We start from the raw sequence: 25813 nt of genomic DNA, 5'->3' as shown, positions 1-25813 counted from the left end.
GTAACGCAGCTGATTCATATAATTTCCTCATAAATTATGCAAATTACATCCAAATTTGCATAATTGTTATATGATTATGTCAAGCATCACTCAAGCTACCTACATACCAAAAATCACGACGATCCATCAATCGGTTCTTGAGTTATCCTCCCTTAAACTTTTTTCAACAAACCTTCCTGCAGTTCCAGAGCAAGCAGCTAGGGGGCTCAAACTCATGTCACTTTCGTGTAAATTTCATGACCCTAGCATGTCGGGATCATGAGATATCAAAACCGGTTCTGCTGCAGTACCATGACAAGCCGCTAGGTGGCCAAAAATCTATTCACTTTGAGGTCTCATCAAGACCTACCCACCTACCAAATATCAAGACAACCCATCAAGGCCTTCTCAAGTTATCATGTTCACAAACACACAAACACACACACACACACACACACAACACACACACACACACACACACACACACACACAACACACACACAACACACACACAACACACACAACACACACACACACACACACACACACAGACACACACACACGCACACACACACACACACACACACACATTTAAAATCTGCTGCTGGCATTTAATTTTATTTCTGTTGTCAGGGTGCTTCATAGTTACAAGTACAAGATGGCGGATTGCAGCAAGGTTGTACCGTCTCAGACTGCTCTTCACACTGCGACTTTCCCGGTACCATGTTGATTTCGTGTTTTAACTTTTCTAGAAGAATCTCGAAGAGCGTCCCCGCGTGCTCGTTTATAGCCAGAGGGTAACGTTCTCCTGGGTCAGTGTCTATGTTGAAGAGTAGCGGCGGGTTGTGGTGTGTAACTGTTTCAGTATCGTAACAGTCAAACGATGCGTAGTAGTCCTCAGTTGGGACGCCGCTTGGGCAAGCTTGTGTGTAGTCCACTCCTGGTAGCTCCATGGAGTAGAAGTGTGCTTTGTACTCCCCATGTCTCACCGCCATCAGTCTATCAGAGCAGTAATGAAACAGGGTCCGCGGGGAGGGAGTAGATTTACTTGTTGGAGCAGCCGACGTCTTCAGCAAAATCGGCACCAGGCTTTTCCCGTCATAGATGCGATCGTCTGGCGGAGTCACACCTGCCAACTCAACAGCTGTCTGGAACACGTCCATGGAGCTGACCAGGTCGTGGGACACCTGCCCAGGTGCAACAACACCTGGCCACCAGGCTATTCCGGGGACACGCAAACCTCCGTCCCATGTGGATGCCTTGCCACCTGCAAAATATGCAACGGCAATTGGTTACTACATGAAATACCTCTCAAATACTCAAGACCAACAAAGGCCCCGTTCACTCTAAAGCCGTGTTCAGACGAAATCGGTGAAAGCGCTTTACATGTGGTTTCCCTCGAAGCCGGTTTCAAGTGGCTCCATCTGAACGCTCCAAATCACATTGAAAGCGCCTCAATCCCAAACCACTTCGGGGGGTAGTTTCGAATCGGTTTTCCCGCATCGCGAGTTGCGTCTGAACGCAATGTGATTTGAATGTGACTTCAACTGGTCATGGATTACAGGGTGATATTTCTTTATTTAAGGTCTCATTCCGGTATTCTTCCGCGTGGGTACTCTCAAGTAGATCGTACTAAAAATTAAATGCGTGTATGGATGTGTGTTTATATCCGCCAGAAATTGCATTTTAGCTAAGTCAGTTGGCGTAAACCGCTTGTGATATGAGAGGTTGTTTGTATGTGCTAAAATTAGTGGGTAAGTGTTGACATCCGCGCGACAGGTCGGATGTTTACACGCTGTTGTGATGGGTAATGCGGTCAGGAGGTAGCAGCGCTGGAGGACCTCTGGCGGAGAGTGGCCAAGTGCAGTTTATAATTAAATAAAAAGAGATTGTTGGGTTAGATCTGGTTGGGAATTTTTTGACGTAATGTAGGGCCATTGTGCTCAAAATTGATTGGATAGACTAGATGGCTGTCATTCAAATTATTGGGTTTTGGCCTATGTAAAGTTACGTATTTTGCCATAGGCGGCCATAGTTAACAAAAACTCACGAATGAGACCTTATATGCACTACCAAAATTTACGTGGCAGCAACTTAAAGAGTAGTAATGGTCAAATAATGTGTCCGTTCTAGGGCAAGCTTCACCGCCTCTGGCGGGACCACGTCGGCATTCGGCCGAGGTACGCAGGGAGGGGGGCACCAGCAAGCAGGTCGTTGACCTCTGATATTGATAACACGCAACCTTGACAATTAATGTAGATTAAGCGAATCGTGATGAACTGATTGAAAGGAACGTGTGGCACGTGGACCAGATGTGAGGAATGTGTGTTACCCGAATCGCGGTTCAGCCGGTTTGATGTGAACAGGGCTAAAGACACCCTTTAGATAGATGTACATAAGGACGAGATCGTGTTATTTTCACAGAAAAGTGTACCTTTGAGAATCCCGTTTGATCCTCCCTCAGTGCAGATCTCAAGATGCCCTCCGTGATCCGACAGGAAGATCACCAGTGTTCTGTGCTGGATCTGTAGACTGACGAGTGTTGTCAGCACCTCTCCTACAGCCCAGTCCATCTCACGCAGCCCATCTCCATATCTTCCTGGTGGGAAACACACACAGATTCCCTGCATTTATGGAAGATAACTATTCTGACAATACTGATTAAAAAGTAACATCAAATAAATAAAAAAAAACAGACAAAATGTCCACTGGGTCAGTCTACTGAGGAAGACCAGAGTGACTGGTCGAAAGCTCTAGGTGAGAGAATTTTTTGTGTTGGACTAAAAGTTTTAAATTTAAACACGTAACTACCAACACACTCAGATGAACTTTCATGATAAAATGTTTACCTCTCCTTGACGTCTGCCTGAACCTGGGTGCAGAGAACATGTCGGTGTGCATGTGAGCGAAGGAGAAGTAGAAGAAGAAGGGTCTGTCCTTGTTGTTGTGTATGAAGGCTACGGAGTCTTGTAGGAAGGAGGCGGTCAGGTTATCGTGTCTGAAAGGCTGCTGGACTAGTGTGGAGTTCCAGTACTTAAAACACAACATCGGTTCAGGGCTATCCATGTGGATCTAAACACATTCAAACACAACAAAATGATTTCATGAAATATGAATTATAGTACAATGTAAATAGTTCTAGTACAATGTTAATAGTTAAAGATAAAAAAATAGTGATTGTCAAGGGAAAGAAGCGAAGAAAGATAAGATATACATGATAAGACGACCCAGTTCTGTTGCATCTGAGGTGTCACAGCACATCCACATAGAATCACTGGGACACACAGTGGATCTGGAGGGGGTCAGAATCTTGGATACCGAACAGGATTACTTCAAGAGAGGCATAAAAGAGGCCATATACATCAGGGCACTTCAACCATCTCTCAACCGGGACGGGGGGCGATATCGACTTCAGACAACCTTTGACCCTTTGCTGACGTCACACGTGGGAAAAATCACGTGTCCACAGCATTTGGGTCAGATAGCTGAGGAAGACTGAGTGATTCAGTCGAAAATTTCTGGTGAGTCAAATTTTGAGTTGGAGAACAATTTAAGTTTTTCATAAGATATACATGTGTGTGTATCTTTCTTTAATATAAGAGTGCGAGGTGCGAGTGTGTGATTTAGCACGATGACTTTGACTGCGGGGAAAGGGTTGAGGGAGGGGGGTCGCTAGGCAGAACAGCCCCTTTGAGCTTCTGAAGCATCATGGGATTCCAGTGCATGCGCACTGCTACTTTAAACCAACTACAGTGCATGTTACATGTAGCTATGAGTACATGCGAGAGAGTTGGTGATGTTCAAGACGTAAACTTCAGGAAACCTTGGATTCGTCGCATGCCCAGTGGTTGGTAAATGGAATGTTGGTTCCAACGAAGTCAAACCCATGATGGTGAGGCAGGTGGCTTCCATCGTCAGGTGAAAACTCATTAATACCTGTGGTAATCAAAAGCATTCTTACAATCTCTCACCCACTCTCTCTATATATAAACATATGGATATATAGATATGAATAGACAGATATATCAATTGTGCCAGGAGTGGTAATTAAACAGGGTTCACATGAATAAAAATGAATTTTGAGCCCTGATAAACCACAACGCACTGACAAACATAGACAGATACTGAATACAGACAGACAGATACATTGAGTACACATACACCTAGAGTCTAAGAGTCTAGTGTATAAGTCTTAGGCGCAGTACAGTGACACGCACACTTGTGCACTTTGACGCGCACACACATATGCATGCATGCACATGCATACACGCGCGCGTGCTTATACTCCACAGGCGCGCTTACGCAGTAACAGAGAGAGAGAGAAAGAGAGAGAGAAAGAGAAAGAGAGAGAGAGAAAGAGAAAGAGAGAAAGAGAGAGAAAGAGAGTAAGAGAAAGTGAGAGAGAGAGAGAGAGAGAGAGAGAGAGAGAAAGAGAGACCTACGCACACACACACAGATACAGAGAGGGAGAGACGTACGCACACTGACACACACATACAAACACACATAATCATAGACATACACACACACACACACACACACACACACACACACACAGATGCACACACTCACACCTAATCACGCACAAACAAACAAACAGACAGACAGACAGACACTGAACAAGCACGTACCTAGATGCCACTTGCCGACCATGCCTGTAGCGTACCCAGCCTCCTTCAGTGCCTCGGCGATGGTTGTCTCGTTCTTCGGCAGACCTCCCGTACTTGTCGTTAAGAAAAGTCTCTCCCCTCCCCATATACCCACACGGACTGGCAGGCGGCCTGTGTGCAAATTCGGCAAAATAGGTGTAGATTTGCATGATCATACTTTCTACTTTGTACATTCCCCAGCCCCATGTATGCACATTCAGATATCCAGGTGTACAAAACATCAAGGACCGAGAGTACCCAGTGGAAGAGGGAGCGTTGATGCTATTAAGGCCACAGCAAGTAATTTTTATGGATGACATCGATCCGCGCGCGTGCATTGATTTTCGCCTGATTTTGGAAAAAAAACAAGAAATTTTGTTGCCCTTTGACGGTGGTCAACATTCCGAAAATGGACAAAATGGTATGCCTTGCCATGCTGGAACGTATATGGCAGATAAACATGAAGAGAGGAGACAAGACAAGGCTCTGATTTATTTTTTTGACTTTTACTTTGATGCAAACATGTATTTTATTCCTTTTATACGTTTCCACGGAATCAAAACCATTTGTACAATGATTGAAAACTTTCCCTTTTCAAAATTGTTTTACTGACAAATTGATGTGATAGTTGGCAGTAAAGTTAGCACCACATAGGTATCATTTAATAGGGTTTATGATGTCAAAATTTTAAAATATAGGAATCTTGTTTTTTTTGGGCCCGCCTTGTTTTTTTTTCGCCCTCTCGCATTAGATTTGGAGTCTGCGGAGGATGTCATCCATAAAATTTACTTACTGTGGCCTAATTATGTTGTTAACAATGTGTTTAAAGTTAGAGCACAACAGGTCTACCTCGGGTTACCTGCAGCAACATTCTAACCCTCACCTGTTAACAGTGCTGCCCTGCTCGGGGAACACAGCGAGTCTGCGCTGTACCACTGCAGGAAGCGCATCCCCTCCACCGCCATCTTGTCTATCTCACCACACTCCTGGGTAGGATGGCCGTAACTGCACAGATCCCCCCACCCCATGTCATCAGCCACCAGGAGGACGATGTTAGGCTTGTCGGGGACGGTTTTGGAGTCAGCTGTGTTGGTCTTGGCTATCCCTTCTTGTGACTGGAGGAACATCACTGTGACCAGGGTCACTGTTACCAACGTATAACAGGTCATGATGGCAATGTAGTGTCGGTAGAGGGCCACATTTAGTCTCATTCCTTACGTACACTCCATCCACTCGGTGAAGGTAAAATGTTGACGCCCCCTTGAAGGTAAAACTTGTTAGACAACTTCCAGGGTGACCTTCGACGCGTCGAATCATCCCAGAAAAAGTCGGAATTTAACGAAATCTTTGGCGTCAAGCACGTTTGGTAAAAAGTGGGGAGTTTGATCTTCATTTCTAGAGGGCAAAATAAAAGGTTTTCACCCAGTAGTAGTCATTGACTGCTACAAAACGAGAAACCTATAAAAAACGAGAGACCTATGCAATGAACGTATGAACTGCTAGGAGTCGCTTTTGTCAATGCCAAGAAATGTGTCACAGCCAAATGGTGGTTACTAGTCGTATGCACATTGAGTAGTATGTGAGGTGTACAGGGGATATAGAATCTGTCAATTGGATGTAACTGGATCGGATTTAATCTTTGTGTTCCGTTTTTGTCCAAGAAGAAAAAGACGGACGTATAGAATCCAATATTTTGTTTCCAGTATTCGTGTTATATGAATGGTTAATTTCAAACTAATAGTATATAACGTTATATGCAGACCATTGTCACAAACATTGCAGCCAGAACGGCTGAATTGCGTCGGAACAATGACAATTCGGATTGAGACATATTTACAGGTAAAATATTTATCAGTATATCTGTTTCGACAAGTTAAAACCCTTATCAGCGCATGTACAACTAAAGGCTAATTGTCAGGCAATACAATCAGTCAAGAACAATGTAATGTCTCACTGTGGTTTAGGAGTTCTATCATGTAAGGTAAGGTAAGGCACTGTTCATCTATCGTCCTGTACGGCCATACTGAGGGTTGAGTCTAGGCCACAGCAAGTAATTTTTATGGATGACATCAACGCGCGCATTAATTTTCGCCTGATTTTGGAAATAAAAAGGAATTTTTTTTGCTTTCTGACAGTGGTCAACATGCCGAAAATGGGCAAAGATGTCTGTTGCCATGCCGGAAGGTGGATGCCAGATAATCATGAAGAGAGGAGACAAGAAAAGGCTCTGATTCAATGTTTGTTTCTTACTTTGATGCAGTGATATGTGATGTTGGCTGTGTACGGTATATGTAGTGTTCCTACTGAATCAAAATCATTTGTACAATGATTGAGTCAAAATTTCAAAATGAAGTAACCTTGTTTTTTTTTCTGCTACCCTTGTTTTTTTTCGCCCGCCCGCATTAGATGTGGAGTCTGCGGAGGATGTCATCCATACAATTTACTTGCTGTGGCCTTATGTGATGACCTGGTCTACCCACCACAGATGTTTCCTCCGGTAGGTGGCAGCATATGTCGTGGAATTGCCCGGAACGTTAAAGCTGGCTTCATCCTTTATCCACCTTTTCTTCTGGGTGGAGACCGAAAAACAACCAAAATTTGATTTGATTTTATTAGTTTGCACATAAACAAAACAGACAATAATAATACAAAACAAGGATAAAACAGGTGCAGGAGGAGGGGAGAAGCATGGAATGCTTATACATGTACTAGGCCCTCCTCCTCTAGACTACACAAAATTAAATATAATCAATAAATGGAAATAATACAATAGAAAATGGAAATAATTAAATAATACAATAAGGATAATCAAATAATGTATGAGATAAAATTGGCTTGATCCATCGTGTAAAATGTGAAAGACAACAAAGAACAAAAACTTTTAAGTTTAAGTTAAAACTTCATCATCAATGAAATTCGTTTGAACGCGTTTGATATTTCGGTACCTCAAATGTCTCCGCCTTTACTTGAAAGGGTTGTCCTTTTTCGAAACCACAGTGTACCACTTAGCGGCTGCTGGGCTGCTAGCGATTGTGACTTAACTCATCGGCATGTTAATCTCTGTGTACACTCTCTTCGTCATAACAATTTTGACAACTTAAATCCCACGTGAAACGACTCCTCCCATCCCCCACGCAAGCAGATCAACTAGTTAGGCAGATTTTACTACCTGCATTTCCTGACGTGAGTACGCCCCTAGATCGTGTTTTCAGTGTGTAAGATCTCCCGGCCTTTCAGTATGTACTGTGGCTTTTGAAAACATTCACACCGCTATAAAATATCTATACAACTATAGGGGGACCTTTGGCCATATACTTTCACCTACAATGTGTCTAGCCTCTACCAGGCACCGCGGATCGCTGGAAAAATAGTAGAAATTGGCCGAAATAAAGGGATAGTATACCAGAGAAGATCCAGGGCCATAGAAGCTCCAATTTGCGACCCGTGGATCTTCTCTGGTATACTATCCCTTTATTTCGGCCAATTTCTACTATTTTTCCAGCGATCCGCGGTGCCTGGTAGAGGCTACAATGTGTCCACTAGGATTTTTTTTAACCTCTAAAGAAACCGTCCTAACAAGTCTGGTGACCGACATTTGGACCACAAGTCATTAATCATGCCGCTGGCCGTTGACTGGAGGACCCCTCCCAATATGGGGTCTTCTTACCGATCCCGCCCAGACGTCTTCCCGATTGTAAATCATTTCCTTACGACTCTGGGCGATCACTTCTCCTCGTCACACGTCTATCTGAGGGTAGTTAGACACATCCAGATGTTTTAAGAGACGTTCAATGCAATTTCAGGGCGGCAAAACTGGATTATCAATGTCAACCCTATCCCATAGCATACTGATATCTGTGAGGTAAAAAATGCGATGTTGTTGACGGAAAACTGTTGCTTGTTTTGTATAGTTTGTAGGGTAAGGGTACCCAACTTGAAACATTGGGACTCTTGGGGTCGTGTGGTGTAGCGGCAGAGTGCGCGACTCGGAACCTAGAGGTCCCGGGTTCGAGTCCTGACATGCCACCGATCTTGTGCCCTTGGGAAAGGCACTTTACACGACTTTCCTCACTGAACTCAGGTGTAAATGAGTATTGTCCTGTAATGTATTTGTCCCCTGTGTTGGTGGCGGCATTAATATAAGTGGAAAAAACTTGAGTGTGCCGTCACCACGTCTGGTGATTACATGTTGGAATAAGAAAAATATATTGGGAATCAAGTACGAATTGATTACGAAAATCTCCTAAGAATGACAGTAAATGTCAATATCAGACAGAGTTCCTCATCCAGAATATTTTTTGTTTAGTCGCTGCCTTGAAATTGTATTGGGTACCTTTAAAAACTCTGTAAGTCCCAAGTTCCAAGGTTCATTCAACTTCGAGGTACCTACCATTTAGCTATTGTATATAGTAGATCTACAATAAGACAAAATTTAAAAGTAAAAAAAAACATTCACGCGTTACAAACAATATACAGAAGGTGATGTGTTTTTTGGACACATAGCAAATTGGACATTGAAGAAATCTTTGTTTATACCGATACGGTGCAGGGCACTGTTAAAACGTTTTGGTGATGTCGTTCTCATCGCCTTGGTTTATTAAAGAATAAACAACATCTAGGAAGAGCCGTGTTGAAATTTTAAGCATGATATGAAACATCATACAAAAGAGAAATCTTGACACAAACTTACAGCAACTTTTGTAAGGTCCTCTACAACTATACCTACAAAGAAAGTGATTGTAAGGGAATAAGGTGATCTAACTATACCTACAAACAAACAAAGAAAGAAAGAAACAAACAAACAAACAAACAAACAAACAAAGTGGTTATAAGGTTATGAGATGATACCTTGACACTTTCACCCATACCTTTATCGTTTAGCCTTACGCAGGTCGCAGCATGGAACATTAATGGTGTAAAATACATTTTTCTAGAAATTTTGTATCAAAAGTTGGGAAAATAGACGGTCTGGACTTCCTTCAAACATACAAGCTTTGGAAATATGGAGTTTTCTAGAGATGAACTTGACTAACAATCATCTTGTTCACGGTCAAATTTCACCCAACATGCAAGTTTTTACGATACAACAAATAACTTCTTTGCTTCCTTTTTTTATTGCATCATATTACTGTGAACTTCAATAGTTTTTGGTTGTGCACCTTTTATTCGATTTTCTTTTTTTTTTCTTGGACACTGTGTGGTCTCTTTCTTTTGTGATATCCCTTCTTTCGTCAGACCTTTTCATCTTTCCCATCTACGTGGAGAGTCTTTTGATGATACGCCGTTTCGAGAACCACACCGGGGTCTGTCATGTCTTCCTCTACGCTTCCCTGCGAACGTTCCGACCCGTGTACTCTTCCCATGACCACCTTTTCTTCTTCTCTCATGCACCCAAGTCTTTTAGATCTTTATCTACCTTACTCCGCCTCACGAGTATATACCCATGTAACCCTGCTCAGCAAGATCTAGGGTGAAGCTAAGTAACAAATGTTTCAAGTATTTTGTGGCTTCCATCAATGGAGGTATTTATTCCTGGCGGTCATACGATCTTATCACCGTGATCTGGTGGATAATAAACACGGGCGATGGAAGAGCACGGACAGACAGTCAATTAGCAGGTCTGCAAGTCGATCCGGGGGCTACCTTCTGGTTGTGCATGCCCCTGGCCCTGCGCCGTGCACTGTATGGTATTCATCAGGAACTGATGGGAACAACAAGCCCAATTCCGCAGTGGATATGGTGAGTATGGGGCCCGGCGACAGCCGCGGGAAATATGTACTCAGCTGTTGCGTTCCGATGACAGATAATCCCCCACGTGCTGACCCCGCCACAATCAACTGATACTCTATCCCCTTCCTGCCGTGCTTGGGCTGACATGTGTGATATCTCTTGCTTTCCTTGGCGCCCCTGACAGACCCTTTCCCGAAAAAGCTGCCGACGGCTTCCGAGAAGCTCCGACTGGGTCAGAAATCGCGCGTATAGGGTCCCGGCGACTATTACCGAAGTTTTCCGAAGTTGCTTGGAATTCCCAGCCGGAGGCTAGGCTCATCAATCTTTCTCGTTTTTACCCCCGGTATCAACAAGACCTACTACTTTAACACCCATGAATACTAAGTGGCTATTGTCCCGCAGTTGTCCCAGGCGTTTGGGACGTTTGTGAAGGAGGCGGGCTGGCAATCATACGCCTTATTTATTTCCCCTCCAGAAGGGGCGCTAGCCCGCGGAGCGATACCGACTGAGTCGCTGACTCCCGGGACCCCGCGTTTCTCCTGTTTCTGCCATCTTTCCAGGCCAATTTGGCGGGCGGGAAAATGATGGAGGAGGAGTTTTTGCGATTGATCAAGTATCGTCCGATATGTGGGGAGCGTGCCCTGGGCTGGCTGGGCCAAAACCTCTGGTCTCTCCGACAACTACATACATGTACATGTACATCCACCCATACCTCCGTCAGCTAATTAAGAACAGTAATGTCTTTGTATGTGTGTTTTGTCGCGCTCACTGCCGAGGTCAATGACGGCAGAGAAATGTTATAGGCCCAATAACACAACCAGACACTTCAGCTCAGACTCTGAACTACAAATGTCGGCCGGGTCGGGCGTCGGGTGGCGGCGGATGGCGACGGGAAAGGTTTACCTTGTTTCCAAGATCATGTTCACCGTGACCCCGTCAGTCACAACCCTCACATGTACCGGTGTAACTTTCTCAGGCACACAAAAGGCAAGGGCAATCGGAAATTAAGACCTGCAGTAGGCGGGGCGTTTCTTTCTTAACGTACACGAACGGAGTCTGGCATCGCCCCAATAAAAAAATACGCACGTTCGGGGAAAACGTAAAATATCGGCACAGGTGCTGAAACAAGGCCACTTCCAAGAAAAAGGTCCCCAGACAACATGGATTTCTTTACGACTGACAGGTCCCAAGTTTAAAACGCAGTGAAACTGGCTATAAACCGGCCTGGGTTTATTTGAGTTTTAGTACGCAGTATTTTGTGGCGCTCTTTGTTGCGCGACCTTAGATACAATCTCTCCGAACTTCTGCTTGAGTTTCACAGTTTAATGAAACGATATACTTGTTCAGGTGCAGCCTCTGTGCTCAAATAACAGAACTAATAACTGTTAAAACGAGGGATCGTTGCGACATGCTATGTTACGTCTCTCCGTATACTGTATCACTCACTACAGTTGACCACTTTTACTTTATTTTTGCCACACTAATTCTATTAAACCCCTGGCGCTTTGGCATCCAATATGTTACGCTACCTCACTCAAAATCAGATATCTTTAATATGCTCCTTTCTTGTCCTACTCAGATATCAGTGTACGTTGGAAAATTCATATTTGAATCACCACAAAAGCGACACCATATTGTAAATAGCTGATATATCCCCTGAATTACAGAATGTAATAATACTCTTCCTAAGAAAACACAATAGATTAGCTTTAGTATCATCAAGGACTAGATTGTACTTTGTTAGAATTATATTTTAGTATTAGTTTGTGTATGTACCATTGTTGTTTCTTTGCCATACATTGTACCAGCTGCAGTTGTTGAGCAATAAAGTTGATTGAAATATTTCAGGGCAGCAAAACTGGACTGGGGTTTTCAAAGTCAATTTTCTGGTCATTCTTTTAATGTAGTAGGTTGAATCAACCCTTTTCCATAGCACACTGATATCTATCTGTAAGGTAAAAATGCGATGCCGCTGACGGAAAACGGTTTCTTGTTTTGTTCTAGCTATTTATTGGTGGTACCCAAAAAATAGAGAGATGCCTCAAATATCTTGTTTTGGACGCTTCAGGTATGAAATGATGACGAAAATAAACTAAGAAATGGCAGAGAATGTCAATATCAGACAGATTTCCTCGTCCAGAATGCAGTTTAGTTTGCCCCCCCCCCCAAATAAAAATTGCATTAGATACTTTTAAGATAACCCTAATTTAATGTCCACATATACCAGTGCGTTTACCCTTAAGAAAATACGAGTTATAGCAGACTTAAACGATGTAGACAATGAAAAGATTTGATTTATGATTGATTTATTACTGATTTTCGTCTGTCCTCAAAAAAAAAAAAAAAAAAGATCACGTCATCCGAGGCTCTGGCCTGGATAGTCCATGTCAGCTTGCTATATAGCGACAGTACGGAGCCGGTGGTAACTCTGGAGGATGGCACCCAGGCTACCAAAGCTCCACGACTCAAGACCTCAGTATATACATACAGTGTCGATTCATAAATCCGCAAAAAGCCAGCATGTGCCGGCTTGTCGTATATGTCGCTGCAGTTCTGCCGCAAATTCACAATACCAGCTTTACCTTTGTATTCCTGTGGTTTAGTAGCATTTTTATTTTTGGCAGGATTTTTATTTTCTTCGCCCGCGCGCACTAGTTTGTGGGTCTTCAGAGGATGTCATCCATAAAATTAAGACCGTGTGGCCATATGTATGATACTGAACATGGATCGCATATTGCACCAGCGAAGACTCCGTTCGGGATCTCTACCGGTAGAATCGAGAATAAAAAAACACTAAATCACAACTATTTGACGGAACATGTATCCACTCTCCCATTTGTCGAGCAAGTGTTGATGAATAATTTGATGACAAATCGATTTAAAGGAAACCTGACTTTGAAAACATCAGCAAACCCGACCTATTGGCCGGCAGACGTGTTCACACATACACAGGACTGATTCTGGTGTGATCACGATTTTTACTCCAGGTTGAAAATCAATTTTGGATAAGTTTGAGTTAGAAGTTGTTAAACCAGATGCCATTGAAGGAAAGATTTCTGAGCGCATTCATGTAGTAAAATGTTCCGAACAATTAGGTAGAATCATTTGCCAGGGAAGAACCTTTCCCAGAACAACAGCCGACCAAGGTTGGCTGAGGTTCTGGAACAGTCTGGCCAAATTTAGCCTCGTAGGCTACGCCTACCTTTCGATACGAATCAAATCGAATGTGAGTTAAATTTGAGTCAAATTTGGCTACGCCTACCTTTCGATACGAATCAAATCGAATGTGAGTTAAATTTGAGTCAAATTTGACTGCTAACCACGCCCGCCTGACAACCATCACGTCCATACCCGAATGTTTTAAACATTTTAAAACATGCAGCCGAACTCGGTAGCCGACCTAGCCGAACACCAGCCAACTTACTCACGACCTACTCCCAACCATACGATTGGGGAAAGTTCGGCAGTGTTCGGGAGGCCATATTCTGTTTTGTTTAAAGTTAAAACTTTTGGTCCAACACAAAAAAAATTCTCTCACCTAGAGCTTTCGACCAGTCACTCTGGTCTTCCTCAGTAGACTGACCCAGTGAAGCTTATCACGTGGCTTCTTTGAAGTGTGACGTCAACGCTGGGTCAAAGGTATCTGGTAGTCGATGTCGGCCCCCGTCGCGGTTCAATGTAGGGTGATGGGCCCTGATGTATATGGCTTCCTTCACCCCTCTCAAGAAATAGTCTTTTTCAGAGAATTTCTTTTTGTGTTGGACCAAAAGTTTTAACTTTAAACATGTCACTGCCAACACAGATGAACTTTCATGATATATTCTGTTTTGTGTGGCAGGGAGGGACTCACCGAGAGGGAGTCAAATAAACCGCACCGTGAGATCCCGCGGACCGGGGTGACCTCGTGCCGAGATGTGATGGGAAAACAGGATGTCCCTACTTGTATGTAATACGGCGTGTTAGAACCGAAAGCCTCGCAACTTTAATTTGTTTATAAGGACTAGAAGCCAGTCTTATCACTGCGGCATGTGTATCATTACAGGTCAACCTTTGACCAGTAGTCTCTTGCCCTGCGTGAAACGTTTTTGTTTCCTTTTACCATTGTTAGTGAAGTTTATCTCTCACCGATTTAGGCCAAAGTCAAGTGGAAAGCGGTGCAACGTGGAAAGATATCTGATCAGATCTCATTGCAGTACGCTGCAACACCTTTATTATAACTCTTTGTCTTTGAAAAAACATGCTAAAATGTGCTAATGCTGTATGCTGAAGAAGGATAAAAATCCTTTTGATATTTTGAGTGTTCATATGTGTTCATATTTATTTTGTATTGGCATGCATATATAGAACGTTAACCATAATTTTGGAATCATTGACTGTAGAAAGCTCGAAATTCTATGATAGGCAAGCTTTCTTTTACACAACCAGAAGATGACATCCTGACAAAGAAAAAAGGAGTGAACAGTCTTGTCGGTACAAATTGCTTTGGTAGATTTTGCAATGCAAATTTTAAAAAGATAATGGCGTGATGGCTGGGTGTTTGGTTCCTACCGTGGCCGACAAGGACAAACCTGCGTCGCCTGCGCGCACACCTGCGTCGCCTGCGCGCACACCTGCGTCGCCTGCGCGTATACCTGCGTCATGTCTGCAAAGAGCTTCCTCGTCTGCGCACGACTACCTGCGTCGTGTTTGCCAAGAGCTTCCTCACGCCTGCACAGAAAGAGCTTCCTCGAGCGACCTCGCTGCGCGCAACGAAAGCTCGCTGCACGGAAGAATACGTGTCACCCCTGCCTTGTTGAAGAATGGACGGTCCCCTATTATAGGTCAAGGGTCACATCGCAGTGACACTGTTCGCTGTCGTTTTTGTTTACTTCAGTCTCAAATTTGTTTTAGTTTTTATGCTTACAATGTCCGGCTGTTAAAATATGTAAATATTTATGCTTAATTTATACTCAGGCCATGCCAATTAAATTTCTTGGTACTGGGATGATTTTCAGAAAATTATTGGACACTTGTCTAACATGATACTTGTCTTCTAGCTTGTCATCCCAATGCTTCCACTGTTGTGAAATCATACTATGATTATCTATAAAAAATAAGGCAACATAGACAATTGCATGGCAGGTTTTGTCTTTAATGTGTATCAAAAGGAATGCAAAAAACATGGTACAACACAGGCAATACCGGCTTGGGTTTACGACAATAATATTTAAAAAATTGTACACAGTGATGTAACAAGTTATTTCTATCATGATCATAATGATTCCAGTCAAAATGCATGTATCTATAATCTTCCAATATATTAAGGTATGTCTTATTAGAATTGATCCTACCACATACACATATACTTGTCTTTAGATATCATAACACAGAACATTATAATGCCAACAATGAAATGGCTTGACTTGCGTAGATATATATATATATAATACACTGTCAGATTTTAAACCAAGGTACGAATATTCTGGTCTTAACATTAAATGATGAAAGGGAAGATAGCAATAGATAGTGATCTGGTGTCTTAGGCAGGGTTGAACTCCACATTCCTGGTGTAGAACAAACCAGTACCACCCTTGGTCCGGTACTTTAACTAGAAAATAAAGAGAATAATAATGAGATGAAAGCACCATAATCATTTGCTTTTCTTTCTGCAGACAATCAGTAACTAAAATACTGTCAAATTTCATACTGCATCACATAACATTGCATAGATAATCCTCTGGTACATGCATTACATTTCTATTCATACACCATGACTTTGTATGGCTTTTTCTAAGTTGATACCCCATCATGGGTTCCTATTCCACAATAATATTACTAGTATTGGCAGTGCAGCTCATAGGTGATCATGAGTGTTTATAATAAAATCCAAACATTGATGAATATCATTTAGTACTGCAGGTACTGGAGGGGGACCTGGCCAATGCTTACACTAGGTGTATCATTCTCTTATGCTCATGCTTCTGGTTGATAGGAATGTATCTCTTTGAAATTACAACATATGTTAGAAATATGTATATATATGTACTACTTTTCTACTTTATTTGGGAAAAGATCCTTTATTTGTTTGAGAATTTCTCCCTAGGATCATAGTTGACACCCAAAGCAGTTTTGAGTGTCCACAATATGGATGACAAATCATTGAACATGTTTGAAAGTCTATAATTCTTTATCAAAAACATGTACATTTTCAATATCCTGCAATATGTTGGACTTACATATGTAGTTTTGTTTCATTTGACTTTTAAAGAAATCTGTTGTGGTTTTGAAATGTATGCAAGTACCTGAAATTCCCACAATGTAAACAATATGGCTGACAAAATGTTGGGAAGTTTGAGAGTCTATATTTCTGGATCAAATGATGGATCTCTTCTATATCCTGCAGTAGTGGGATAGGAGATATGCAGTTATGTTCTGTTTGACTTTGAAGAAGATCATTCTATATTTTTGAATTTATGCCAGCACATGATGTTCACACACTGTAAACAATATGGCTGACAAAATATTAAGCAACTTCGACAGTCCATATTTCTGGATCAAAAGTCATGATCACTTTGATATTCCAGAATATGTGGGAGTGACATAAGTAGTCAAGTTTCAGTTCAGTTTCAAGAAGATCAATTGATGTTTTTGAATTTATGCCAGCACCTGAAGTTCACACATTGTAAACAATGTGGCTGACAAAAATAAAGGCAACTTTGACAAGGTGTATTTCTGGATCAAATGAATGGATCTCCTCAATATTCTGGAAAAGGTTGGAGGGATATCTCTAGTTATGTTTTATTTTACTTTAAACAAGATTGCTTCATTTTGTTGAATTTATGCTTTTGTTGAATTTATACTGTAACGTTACATGTGCCTGCCCCCCCCCCTTCCCCCCATATCGTCGCCTACTTCAAATCCGGTCTAAAACCGTGTATATCGTCGCGGGTCGGGAAGAATCGATGCCCAGACTGCCATAGGATGTCCTCAAAATGTTTCTTTGGAATCATTCGCTTTGTTCATGCAAATAAACAACGGGCACTTACCGGGGAAGATTGAAGACGAGGTGTTCTGGTGTTAGGGGGCAGATTTCGTAAGGGCAATATTAACATAATCTATGCAGGATTTCTATTAATTAATTTTATCACTAACGGGCCCGTTATTGATTAATAAACGCGCTGGACATTGTAAGCATAAAAACTAAAACAAATTTGCGACTGAAGTAAACAAAAACGACAGCGAACAGTGTCACTGCGATGTGACCCTTGACCTATAATAGGGGACCGTCCATTCTTCAACAAGGCAGGGGTGACACGTATTCTTCCGTGCAGCGAGCTTTCGTTGCGCGCAGCGAGGTCGCCGAGGAATCTCTTTCTGTGCAGGCGTGAGGAAGCTCTTGGCAGGCACGACGCAGGTATTCGTGCGCAGACGAGGAAGCTCTTTCTGTGCAGGCGTGAGGAAGCTCTTGGCAGACACGACGCAGGTAGTCGTGCGCAGACGAGGAAGCTCTTTGCAGAGATGACGCAGGTGTGCGCGCAGGCGACGCAGGTGTGCGCGCAGGCGACGCAGGTGTGCGCGCAGGCGACGCAGGTTTGTCCTTGTCGGCCACGGTAGGTTCCACTAGTGAGAACCTTGGATCCTTACAAGTGGCGTCGGGTGGCGTAGTGGTAGATCATTCGACTGTGAATCGGGAGACCCGGGTTCGATCCCGAGTCGTACCCGGGACATGTCTGGACATGCGCCCGACGTTGTGTCCTTGGGAAAGGCACTTTACACGACTTTCCTCACTCCACCCAGGTGTGAATGGGTACCTAACTTCGGTTGGGGAAAGTCGTATTGAGGTCACCTTGTGGCGCCGAGTGGCAGCCGCACAGACCCTTGCGGCAGTTCCACAAAAATATGGAACAAATATGTATCATGACATTGTATATTATGTGTATTATTATGTGTATTATTACCATTTGTATCATCTGATTGTAAACCCTGCATCAATTCAGCACTATGAGGCTGCTATTGCACGGGTGATGTTTGGCCAATAAACCATTTATTATTATCCTTTCAAATCCACCAACATGCCTCGTTGTGCACTTTTACACGACTTTCCTCACTTCACTCAGGAGGTGAAAATGAGTACGCAGCTTCCGTAAGGGACGTCCCTCGGATAGACCGTTAGATGGAGGTCCCGTGTTTTGGGAGCGCCACACCCCGCAGGTGTTAAAAAACCCACCACACCTTTCGAATAAAAATAGAGTGGGAACATGAGCGGTGGTCCAAATAATACCTTGAAGTTATTTACATCATCACCCTCCGTCTTGTATCATTCATACCCTTTAGGCCACAGCAAGTAAATTTTATGGATGACATCCTCCGCAGACTCCAAATCTAATGCGAGCGGGCGAAAAAAACAAGGCGGGCCGAAAAAAACAAGGTTCCTATAATTTAACATTTTGATTCAATCATTGTACAAATGGTTTTGATTCAGTAGGAACATCACATATACACAGTCAGTATCAAATATCACTGAAACAAAACATTAAATCAGAGCCTTTTCTTGTCTGCTCTCTTCATAGTTATCTGCAATCCACCTTCCGGCATAGCAGCAGACATCTTTGCCCATTTTTGGCATGGTGACCTCTGTCAGAAGGCAACAAAATTTCTTGTTTTTTTTTTTCAAAATAAGGCGAATATTAATGCGCGCGTCGATGTCATCCATAATAATTACTTGCTGTGGCCTTAGTTGAAATGATAGTCTAAATTTGCAAGAAAGCGGGAAGACCTATGTACGTCTATACGTCACAAAGTTGCTACAATATTAATTTTGTTATCTTGAACTGCATAAAGAAATAGATACCTTGAAATATCCTTTCACCCCTTTGAGATGTTGTTGACAGTCAAGTTGTGCCCACTTCAAAATCCGTTGCAGAAGAGCAAACCTTGTTTGTAATCGATGGAGAATACAGTCGCTTGAATGCAATTCATTCTACTGTTGTAGGAATTTTTCACAGTTTGTGTTATTTAGGCCACACCAAGTAAATTTTATGGATGACGTCCTTTGGAGACCCTAAATCTAATGCGAGAGGGCGAAAAAAAACAAGAAAGGTCCTGAAAAACAAGATGCCTAGATTAGAAATATAACGTTACTAAGAGACGACAAATGTTAGGACACAAATTGAAGGTGACACAGTGTAACAAGCAAGAAGTCGTTTATTCATCATCAAAAAAGCAATGAATCAGGTGGAACAGCAGTTGTCGTCCTGTCCTGTTTCTTTCATCACATTTTTACAGGCCTGCAGAAACAAAGCATGTGCTCTTTACCCATTTCGTATTACGGGTTTCACGTCAATCTAACGATTTGTGGCACTGTCGTGACTTTTGGTCCTATAGCTAGTTACAGGAAGCGGAATTTCTTGGGTTTTTTTCTAGGAACAGGCCAAAATCAATGCGCGCGTGGACGTCATCCATAAAATTTACTTGGTGTGGCCTTATAGGACTTGCGCGTGTGCGCGCATTGTTTCGTGTTCTTAAAGGGGCCTCATGTAACATTTTTGCGTAAAAAAATGAAAGAAATATTCTTGTGAAAAGTTGTGATTGTAAGTTATTTCCACTTTTCAACATATATGTGCAATTCAGTGTCACATTTTTGACATTTATGGTTGGCGCTAAGACAGCCCACACGAGGCACGCTCAGTTTGTGGTGGCACCACAAACTGAAAGAATGTAAACAAACATGGTTGTGTTTCAAGCTTTTAAACACACTCGTGAGGCGTTATATATTGGCACCTCCACTTCCTGAGTGGTACTTATTTTTAATGGAGTATCTGTATCTGTATATATACGTATCAGTATAGCCGGTATAACCGCCCTTCGGCGTAACACACCAGCTTCGCAGGCACGCAGAGCGGCGGCAGCTAGCTATATCACACCGAACGACTTGTTACACTCAATCTTTGCACATTTAATTGCAGGAGCTGTTTAAAGCTTTCTAGTGATGGTGGCAACGAGTTCCAGTCTACGATAGTTCTGGGGAAATACGAGTTTTTTGAATACCTCAATTCTTGGTTGATAACTCTGATATTTGAAGGCATGACTGTTTCTTGTTCATTTCTGGGCTGGTATCAGATACTTAGTGGTTGGTACGTCCACCAGTTTATTAGTCATTTTGTACATCATGCACAGTCTGGACATTCTGTATCTGGGTTGATTCAACTTACTTTGTAAAGAAATGACCAGAAAATTGACTTTTTGTATCATCCTAATGTTACATAAGGCTATGTTGATTTGATTATATGGATGACATCCGCGCGCGCATGAATTTTTCGACCATACTGTAAATCGTACAAAGTAGTTGCAAAATCAGCAAATATATGCCGTAAATTGAAAATAAATATTTGGAAAACGGTACTTATGTCGCAGAATACCAAAATCCATTCCAAAGGACAAGAACAAAATTTAAAAGAATGAAAATAGCCTATTATTTAGCATGCAAATAAAAGATCACTCTGTGTGTTTAGTCATTTGTCTAACGTTCATTACCAACTAGATGTCATAATGAAGGAAACTTTTTTTTTTGCCAAACTTTTTTTTTATTCGCACGCTCGCATCAGTTTTGGGGTTCCCAGAGGATGTCATCCATATGATCAAATATGCCTAATGCAGCTAAAAAGTCATCGTGTTTGGTTTTTTGCCTAGGTTCATGAACTATAAATGTCAACCTAAAACAAAATTATACCTAAAACAAAATATACCTAAAACAAAATTATACCTAAAACAAAATTATACCTAAAACAAAATTATCCCTAAAACAAAATTATACCTAAAACAAAATTATCCCTAAAACAAAATTATACCTAAAACAAAATTATACCTAAAACAAATTTATACCTGATAATTATTTAAAAGTCTGGTACGAACGGGGTCAAAAGCGCGAACGGTAAATATTGCCACTGCTTTTTATCCGGAAATTCATGATCGCCCGATGGACAAATGGAAAGATCTGTCCAGATGATACCGGTGTTTTCAAAACTTGTTTGTGTATCGTCTCAGCACGATCAAGGGGAGCTGTCACCGGACCCATGCGCTCGCATTTTTTAACGAAGTGGTTTCCTCGATTTTTAATTTGCGGGAGGTTCTGAAGTTGACAGACCCTAGCTTCCCGTGTCAGGTGAAACAAAGGAAGACGTATTTTCCTGCACTGTGCTGACAATGAACTGTGTCAGCTTAAAAAAAGCAAAACAAAACAAACTCGCCAGATTCAATACACAAAGGATCTGCCAATTTTGTAATCTAGATAATATTGAAGATGAATGTCATTTTCACATAGTTAACTGCACACTATATAGAAATGAGAGGGATTCCCTCTATACTTATGTAATAGATAAGTTCCCAAGCTTTAGCCATGTAGACAGAATAGAAAAATTTGAAACCATGTGTCATTAGCTCAATATGTTCGTACATCTTTAACTGCGTCAAGAAGCGAGAAGAAGCTGAACCTGTAAATAGTAGATCACATTAGTATATATAGTATGTAAGTGTCATTGCTGTATTCTTTTCCCTGTTTACCCATGACCTGTACTTAGCTTGTTAGAGCACAAGCGTACAATAAAGGTCTTTCATTCAATACAATGACCACCAAAGTATGGGTTCGTCGTATGATCGCAAATTGAGGGAATTCTTATAAAACTACGATAGTGGGGCATCACGGGTGTGCAAATTTAGGTGTCTTGTTTAAAAAATGCTGTCTTATTAACTTAGATATCCTTCAGTTCGGCGGTTGGTTCTGTCACAGACTAGAAAATCCTACCACAACAAAATTAAATCGTACATGTACGTCGGCCTACGCGATTTTTGTATTATTACCTTCGCCAAGAAGGTTATGTTTTCAGTAGCGTTTGTCTGTGTGTGTGTGTGTGTGTAATTTAGCAAGATAACTCGAGAAGCAGTGGATGGATTGGAATGAAACTTGGTAGGTGGGTAGGTCTTCATGAGACCTAGAAATGATTAGATTTTGGGCCCCCTGGCGGCTTTCCTAGGTACTGCAGCTGAACTTCCGGTTTTGATATCTCATGTTCTGGACAGGCTAGGGTCACGAATTTTGGTTGGTAGATAGCTTTGGGGGTAGGGAAGAAGTGACATGAGATTGGGTCCCCTAGCGCCTTGTTCTGGAACTGCAGGAGCATTTGTTGAAAAAAATTTGAAGGACGATAACTCAAGATCCGGTTGACGTATTGTCGTAATTTTTGGCATGTATGTAGTTGAAGTGATGCTTGACATAATCAGATGGCAATTATGCAAATCAGGAGCTAATTTGCATAATTAATGAGGAAATTCTATAAATCTGCTTTGTTCGATAATAGAACTATTAAACACTTGTGACATCTACTTGAGAACGAGAAAAACATCTGAGGATATAGATTATGTAAATGAGAACCTAATTTGCATAATTAATGGCAAATTCTTATAATTCCATAGTTGTCACTGCTGCACCCAATTTCATACTTGCCACATTTGGAAGTTAAGTGAAGTGAAGTGAAGATCAATAAACATAATTTATTCAAATCATGACCTCATTTGCATAATTTATGAGGAAGTGCTATAATAGCCTTTTTGTTATGATAAGGCTGTCATTGGATGGAGAATATGATCAACTGATATAATCCATGCAAATGAGGCTCTTATTTACAAAATAAATGATTAAAATTGTATAATTTGTCACCCGCAAGAGTTAACACCATTTGGCGAAGGTATGAGATCGTGGAACTCTTGTTTTCTGCTGCATGTCACCGGTGCAATACCTGAATCGGGAAGAGTGATTGCTTTGTAACCGGGAGGTCGCGAGTTCTAAACCCAGACCGGGTCATCCCAAAGACTCTAAAAAAATGTACATGCTGCTTTCTCTGCTTAACACTCAGCATCTATGAGAAAGAGTGTGGGAAGGTCAAAAACAATAACACTACCAGCAAAATAGCCCCCCTGCTGTAGTGCTTGCAGAACTGTGTGGCCCAAGGGCTACAGAAAGCACCACCCCTATGCCCACCAAGCAGTGGAACGGGACCTTCTTCCACTCGTAAGGCTACAGCAAGTAAATTTTATGGATGACATCCTCCACAGACTACAAATCTAATGCGAGCGGACGAAAAAAAAAACAAGGCGGGCCGAATAAAACAAGGTTCCTACATTCTCAAACTTTGACTCAATCATTGTACAAATGGTTTTGATTCAGTAGGAACATCACATACACACAGCCAGCATCATATCACTGCATCAAAGTAAGAAACAAAACATCAAAACAGAGACCTTTCATGTCTCCTCTCTTCATAGTTATCTGCCATCCACATTCCAGTATGGCAACAGACATCTTTGTCCATTTTCGGCATGTTGACTGCTGTCAGAGGGCAACAAAATTTCTTGTTTTTTTTTCTTCCAGATTCAGGCGAAAATTAATGCGCGCGCTGATGTCATCCATAAAAATCACTTGCTGTGGCCTAATTGTTGGTACATTGTATTTCACCTCCACCCGCCCATCCCCGTTCGGTATAACCTACGAGTATCAAGTTGATTGAACCACACAAATGTGCTTCGGCCCCAGACATCATACATCATACAGTAACATGTCCACACGGGCACGTTCGCCTTCTGTGTCTGTGTGAAGCCTCATTAATTACACACAGACACTGGACAGTATCTCATTGTGTTCTAGTGTGTTTACCCATAACAACACACTCGCATGAAGACTCATAATAACCTATCAAACTCCGTATCGAATCAGGAAGGCACAACCGTATTATTTGACTTTCCATGTCTCTTTGATTTGATTATTGATATTTCTTTCCATTGATATGCAAACTCCACTTTTAGTTATTTACTTTTAAGTTGACATACCTTTTGACCATCTATCATTATGATTTGATATCTGAACGATTATAATTACTTCTATGTTATCTTATTTCATTTGATTGTTGATGAGTTAGTTACGATTTCGTCTTGTTCACGATAAGTTTATCTATTTTTAGTTGACCTTTGTTAGTTCATCTTTAATCTTTTGTTATAATTATAAGGTCATGTAGTTTTGTTTGGGTTATTCTCCCAAGAATCGTTGAAAAACGCCAATAGGCGACATGTATTTCCTGGTTAAATAAATAAATAATTATAAACAAACAAACAAACAAACCGCACACCTCTGGAGCAACGGATTTGTCGATTTTGCAACTCTAATAATTCCATGTTGATTTGATTATATGGATGACATCCACGCACATCAATTTTCGTCTGTTTCCAAAAATAAAGAGTTTTCGACCATACTGTAAGTCTTACAGATGTGTGCCGTAAATTGCATAAAAGATATATTGGAAAACGATGCTAACGTTGTAGAATGCTAAAATCAATTCCAAAGGAAAAGAAGAAAATGTGAAGAAATGAAAATGATTCTATTTTTGCTCTACCATACTCATACATATGTGTTAAGTCTGTTTGTTCAACCTTCATGACCACGTAGATTTCATAATGAAGGCAAGTTTTTTTGCCAAACTTTTTTTTATTCGCACGCTCGCATCAGTTTTGGGGTTCGCAAACGATGTCATCCATATAATCAAACACCAGGGCTTGACTTGGAGGTATAAGATTATAGTACAGTAAGTCATGATAGAAATATTCTTTTCATTCATATTGCGGGAAAGTTTCCTCATTTTGAATTTATGACACTTTTCTCATGAATACATTTTGACCAGTTTGTGTTACTAGTAGTCAAACCATAACATAACATATTTGACATCTCGAAAATACTAGAAGAAGCCGAACCTATGTATTAGAGTAGTTCTAGAACCAATTCTTTGGATTTTCTTTTTAAATTTCAACATGCAAAAATACAATACATAGTGGTGACGCACTCAAGCAACATGCTTATATTCACGTCACCACTAGACATAAAATAAAAATGTACTTTAGTAAAATTACTATTACTTTTGTATTGAGATGTACTCTGGATATCTATGTCTCCAGTGAATAGCCGTTTCAGAACAAGGCGCTAGGGGACCCAAACCCAAACTTCTTCCCTACCACAAGAGCTATCTACCAACCAAAATTCGTGACCCTAGCATGTCCAGAATATGAGATATCAAAACCGGAAGTTCAGCTGCAGTACCTAGGAAAGCCGCCAGGGGGCCCAAAATCTAATCATTTCTAGGTCTCATGAAGACCTACCCACCTACCAAGTTTCATTCCAATCCATCCACTGCTTCTCGAGTTATCTTGCTAAACCACAGACAAACACACACACACAAACGCTACTGAAAACATAACCTTCTTGGCGAAGGTAATTAGTTATATTCAAAGGAAAATTGCCATTTCTGACGCATGGTTGTTCTGCACGGTAAGAACAATGATAGGATGATTGTCGAAAATAATAATAACGTTACATAGCCTTTATTGTACATTCAAGTCAGGTACAATGCAAGGAAAGTGTATATGACTTCTACCTATCT

The 25813-nt window shown here is 41.5% G+C and overlaps 1 protein-coding gene and 1 pseudogene across 1 annotated transcript; one reads left to right on the top strand and one right to left on the bottom strand.

The window, feature by feature from the left end:
• Positions 1–601: 601 nt before the first annotated feature.
• On the bottom strand, positions 602–5788 carry LOC109464872 (arylsulfatase-like). Its single transcript, XM_019761962.1, has 6 exons — positions 5512–5788; positions 4611–4760; positions 3803–3915; positions 2829–3051; positions 2414–2578; positions 602–1246 (listed from the first exon to the last, which is right to left on the bottom strand). The coding sequence occupies exons 1-6, from the start codon at positions 5753–5755 to the stop codon at positions 609–611; spliced, it is 1533 nt and encodes a 510-aa protein (XP_019617521.1). The 5' UTR covers positions 5756–5788; the 3' UTR covers positions 602–608.
• Positions 5789–9862: 4074 nt separating this feature from the next.
• LOC109464861 lies at positions 9863–11728 on the top strand (annotated as a pseudogene).
• Positions 11729–25813: the final 14085 nt, after the last annotated feature.

This window comes from Branchiostoma belcheri, unplaced genomic scaffold, assembly GCF_001625305.1.
Source record: "Branchiostoma belcheri isolate BF01 breed outbred unplaced genomic scaffold, Haploidv18h27 scaffold142, whole genome shotgun sequence".
Classification (NCBI taxonomy): domain Eukaryota; kingdom Metazoa; phylum Chordata; class Leptocardii; order Amphioxiformes; family Branchiostomatidae; genus Branchiostoma; species Branchiostoma belcheri.
Note: the sequence above shows the minus strand (reverse complement) of the source record. Positions and strands in the feature narration are given on the sequence as shown.

What these genes read in the sequence shown, in the direction of transcription:
- LOC109464872 (XM_019761962.1), bottom strand. Translation starts at nt 5,755, where the DNA reads ATGTTCCTCCAGTCACAAGAAGGGATAGCCAAGACCAACACAGCTGAC. An exon ending in GGTCGGCAAGTGGCATCTAG is followed by an intron (nt 3,916 to 4,610) that starts GTACGTGCTTGT and finishes TGATTACCACAG; the next exon opens with GTATTAATGAGTTTTCACCT. An exon ending in ATCAAACGGGATTCTCAAAG is followed by an intron (nt 1,247 to 2,413) that starts GTACACTTTTCT and finishes CATATTTTGCAG; the next exon opens with GTGGCAAGGCATCCACATGG.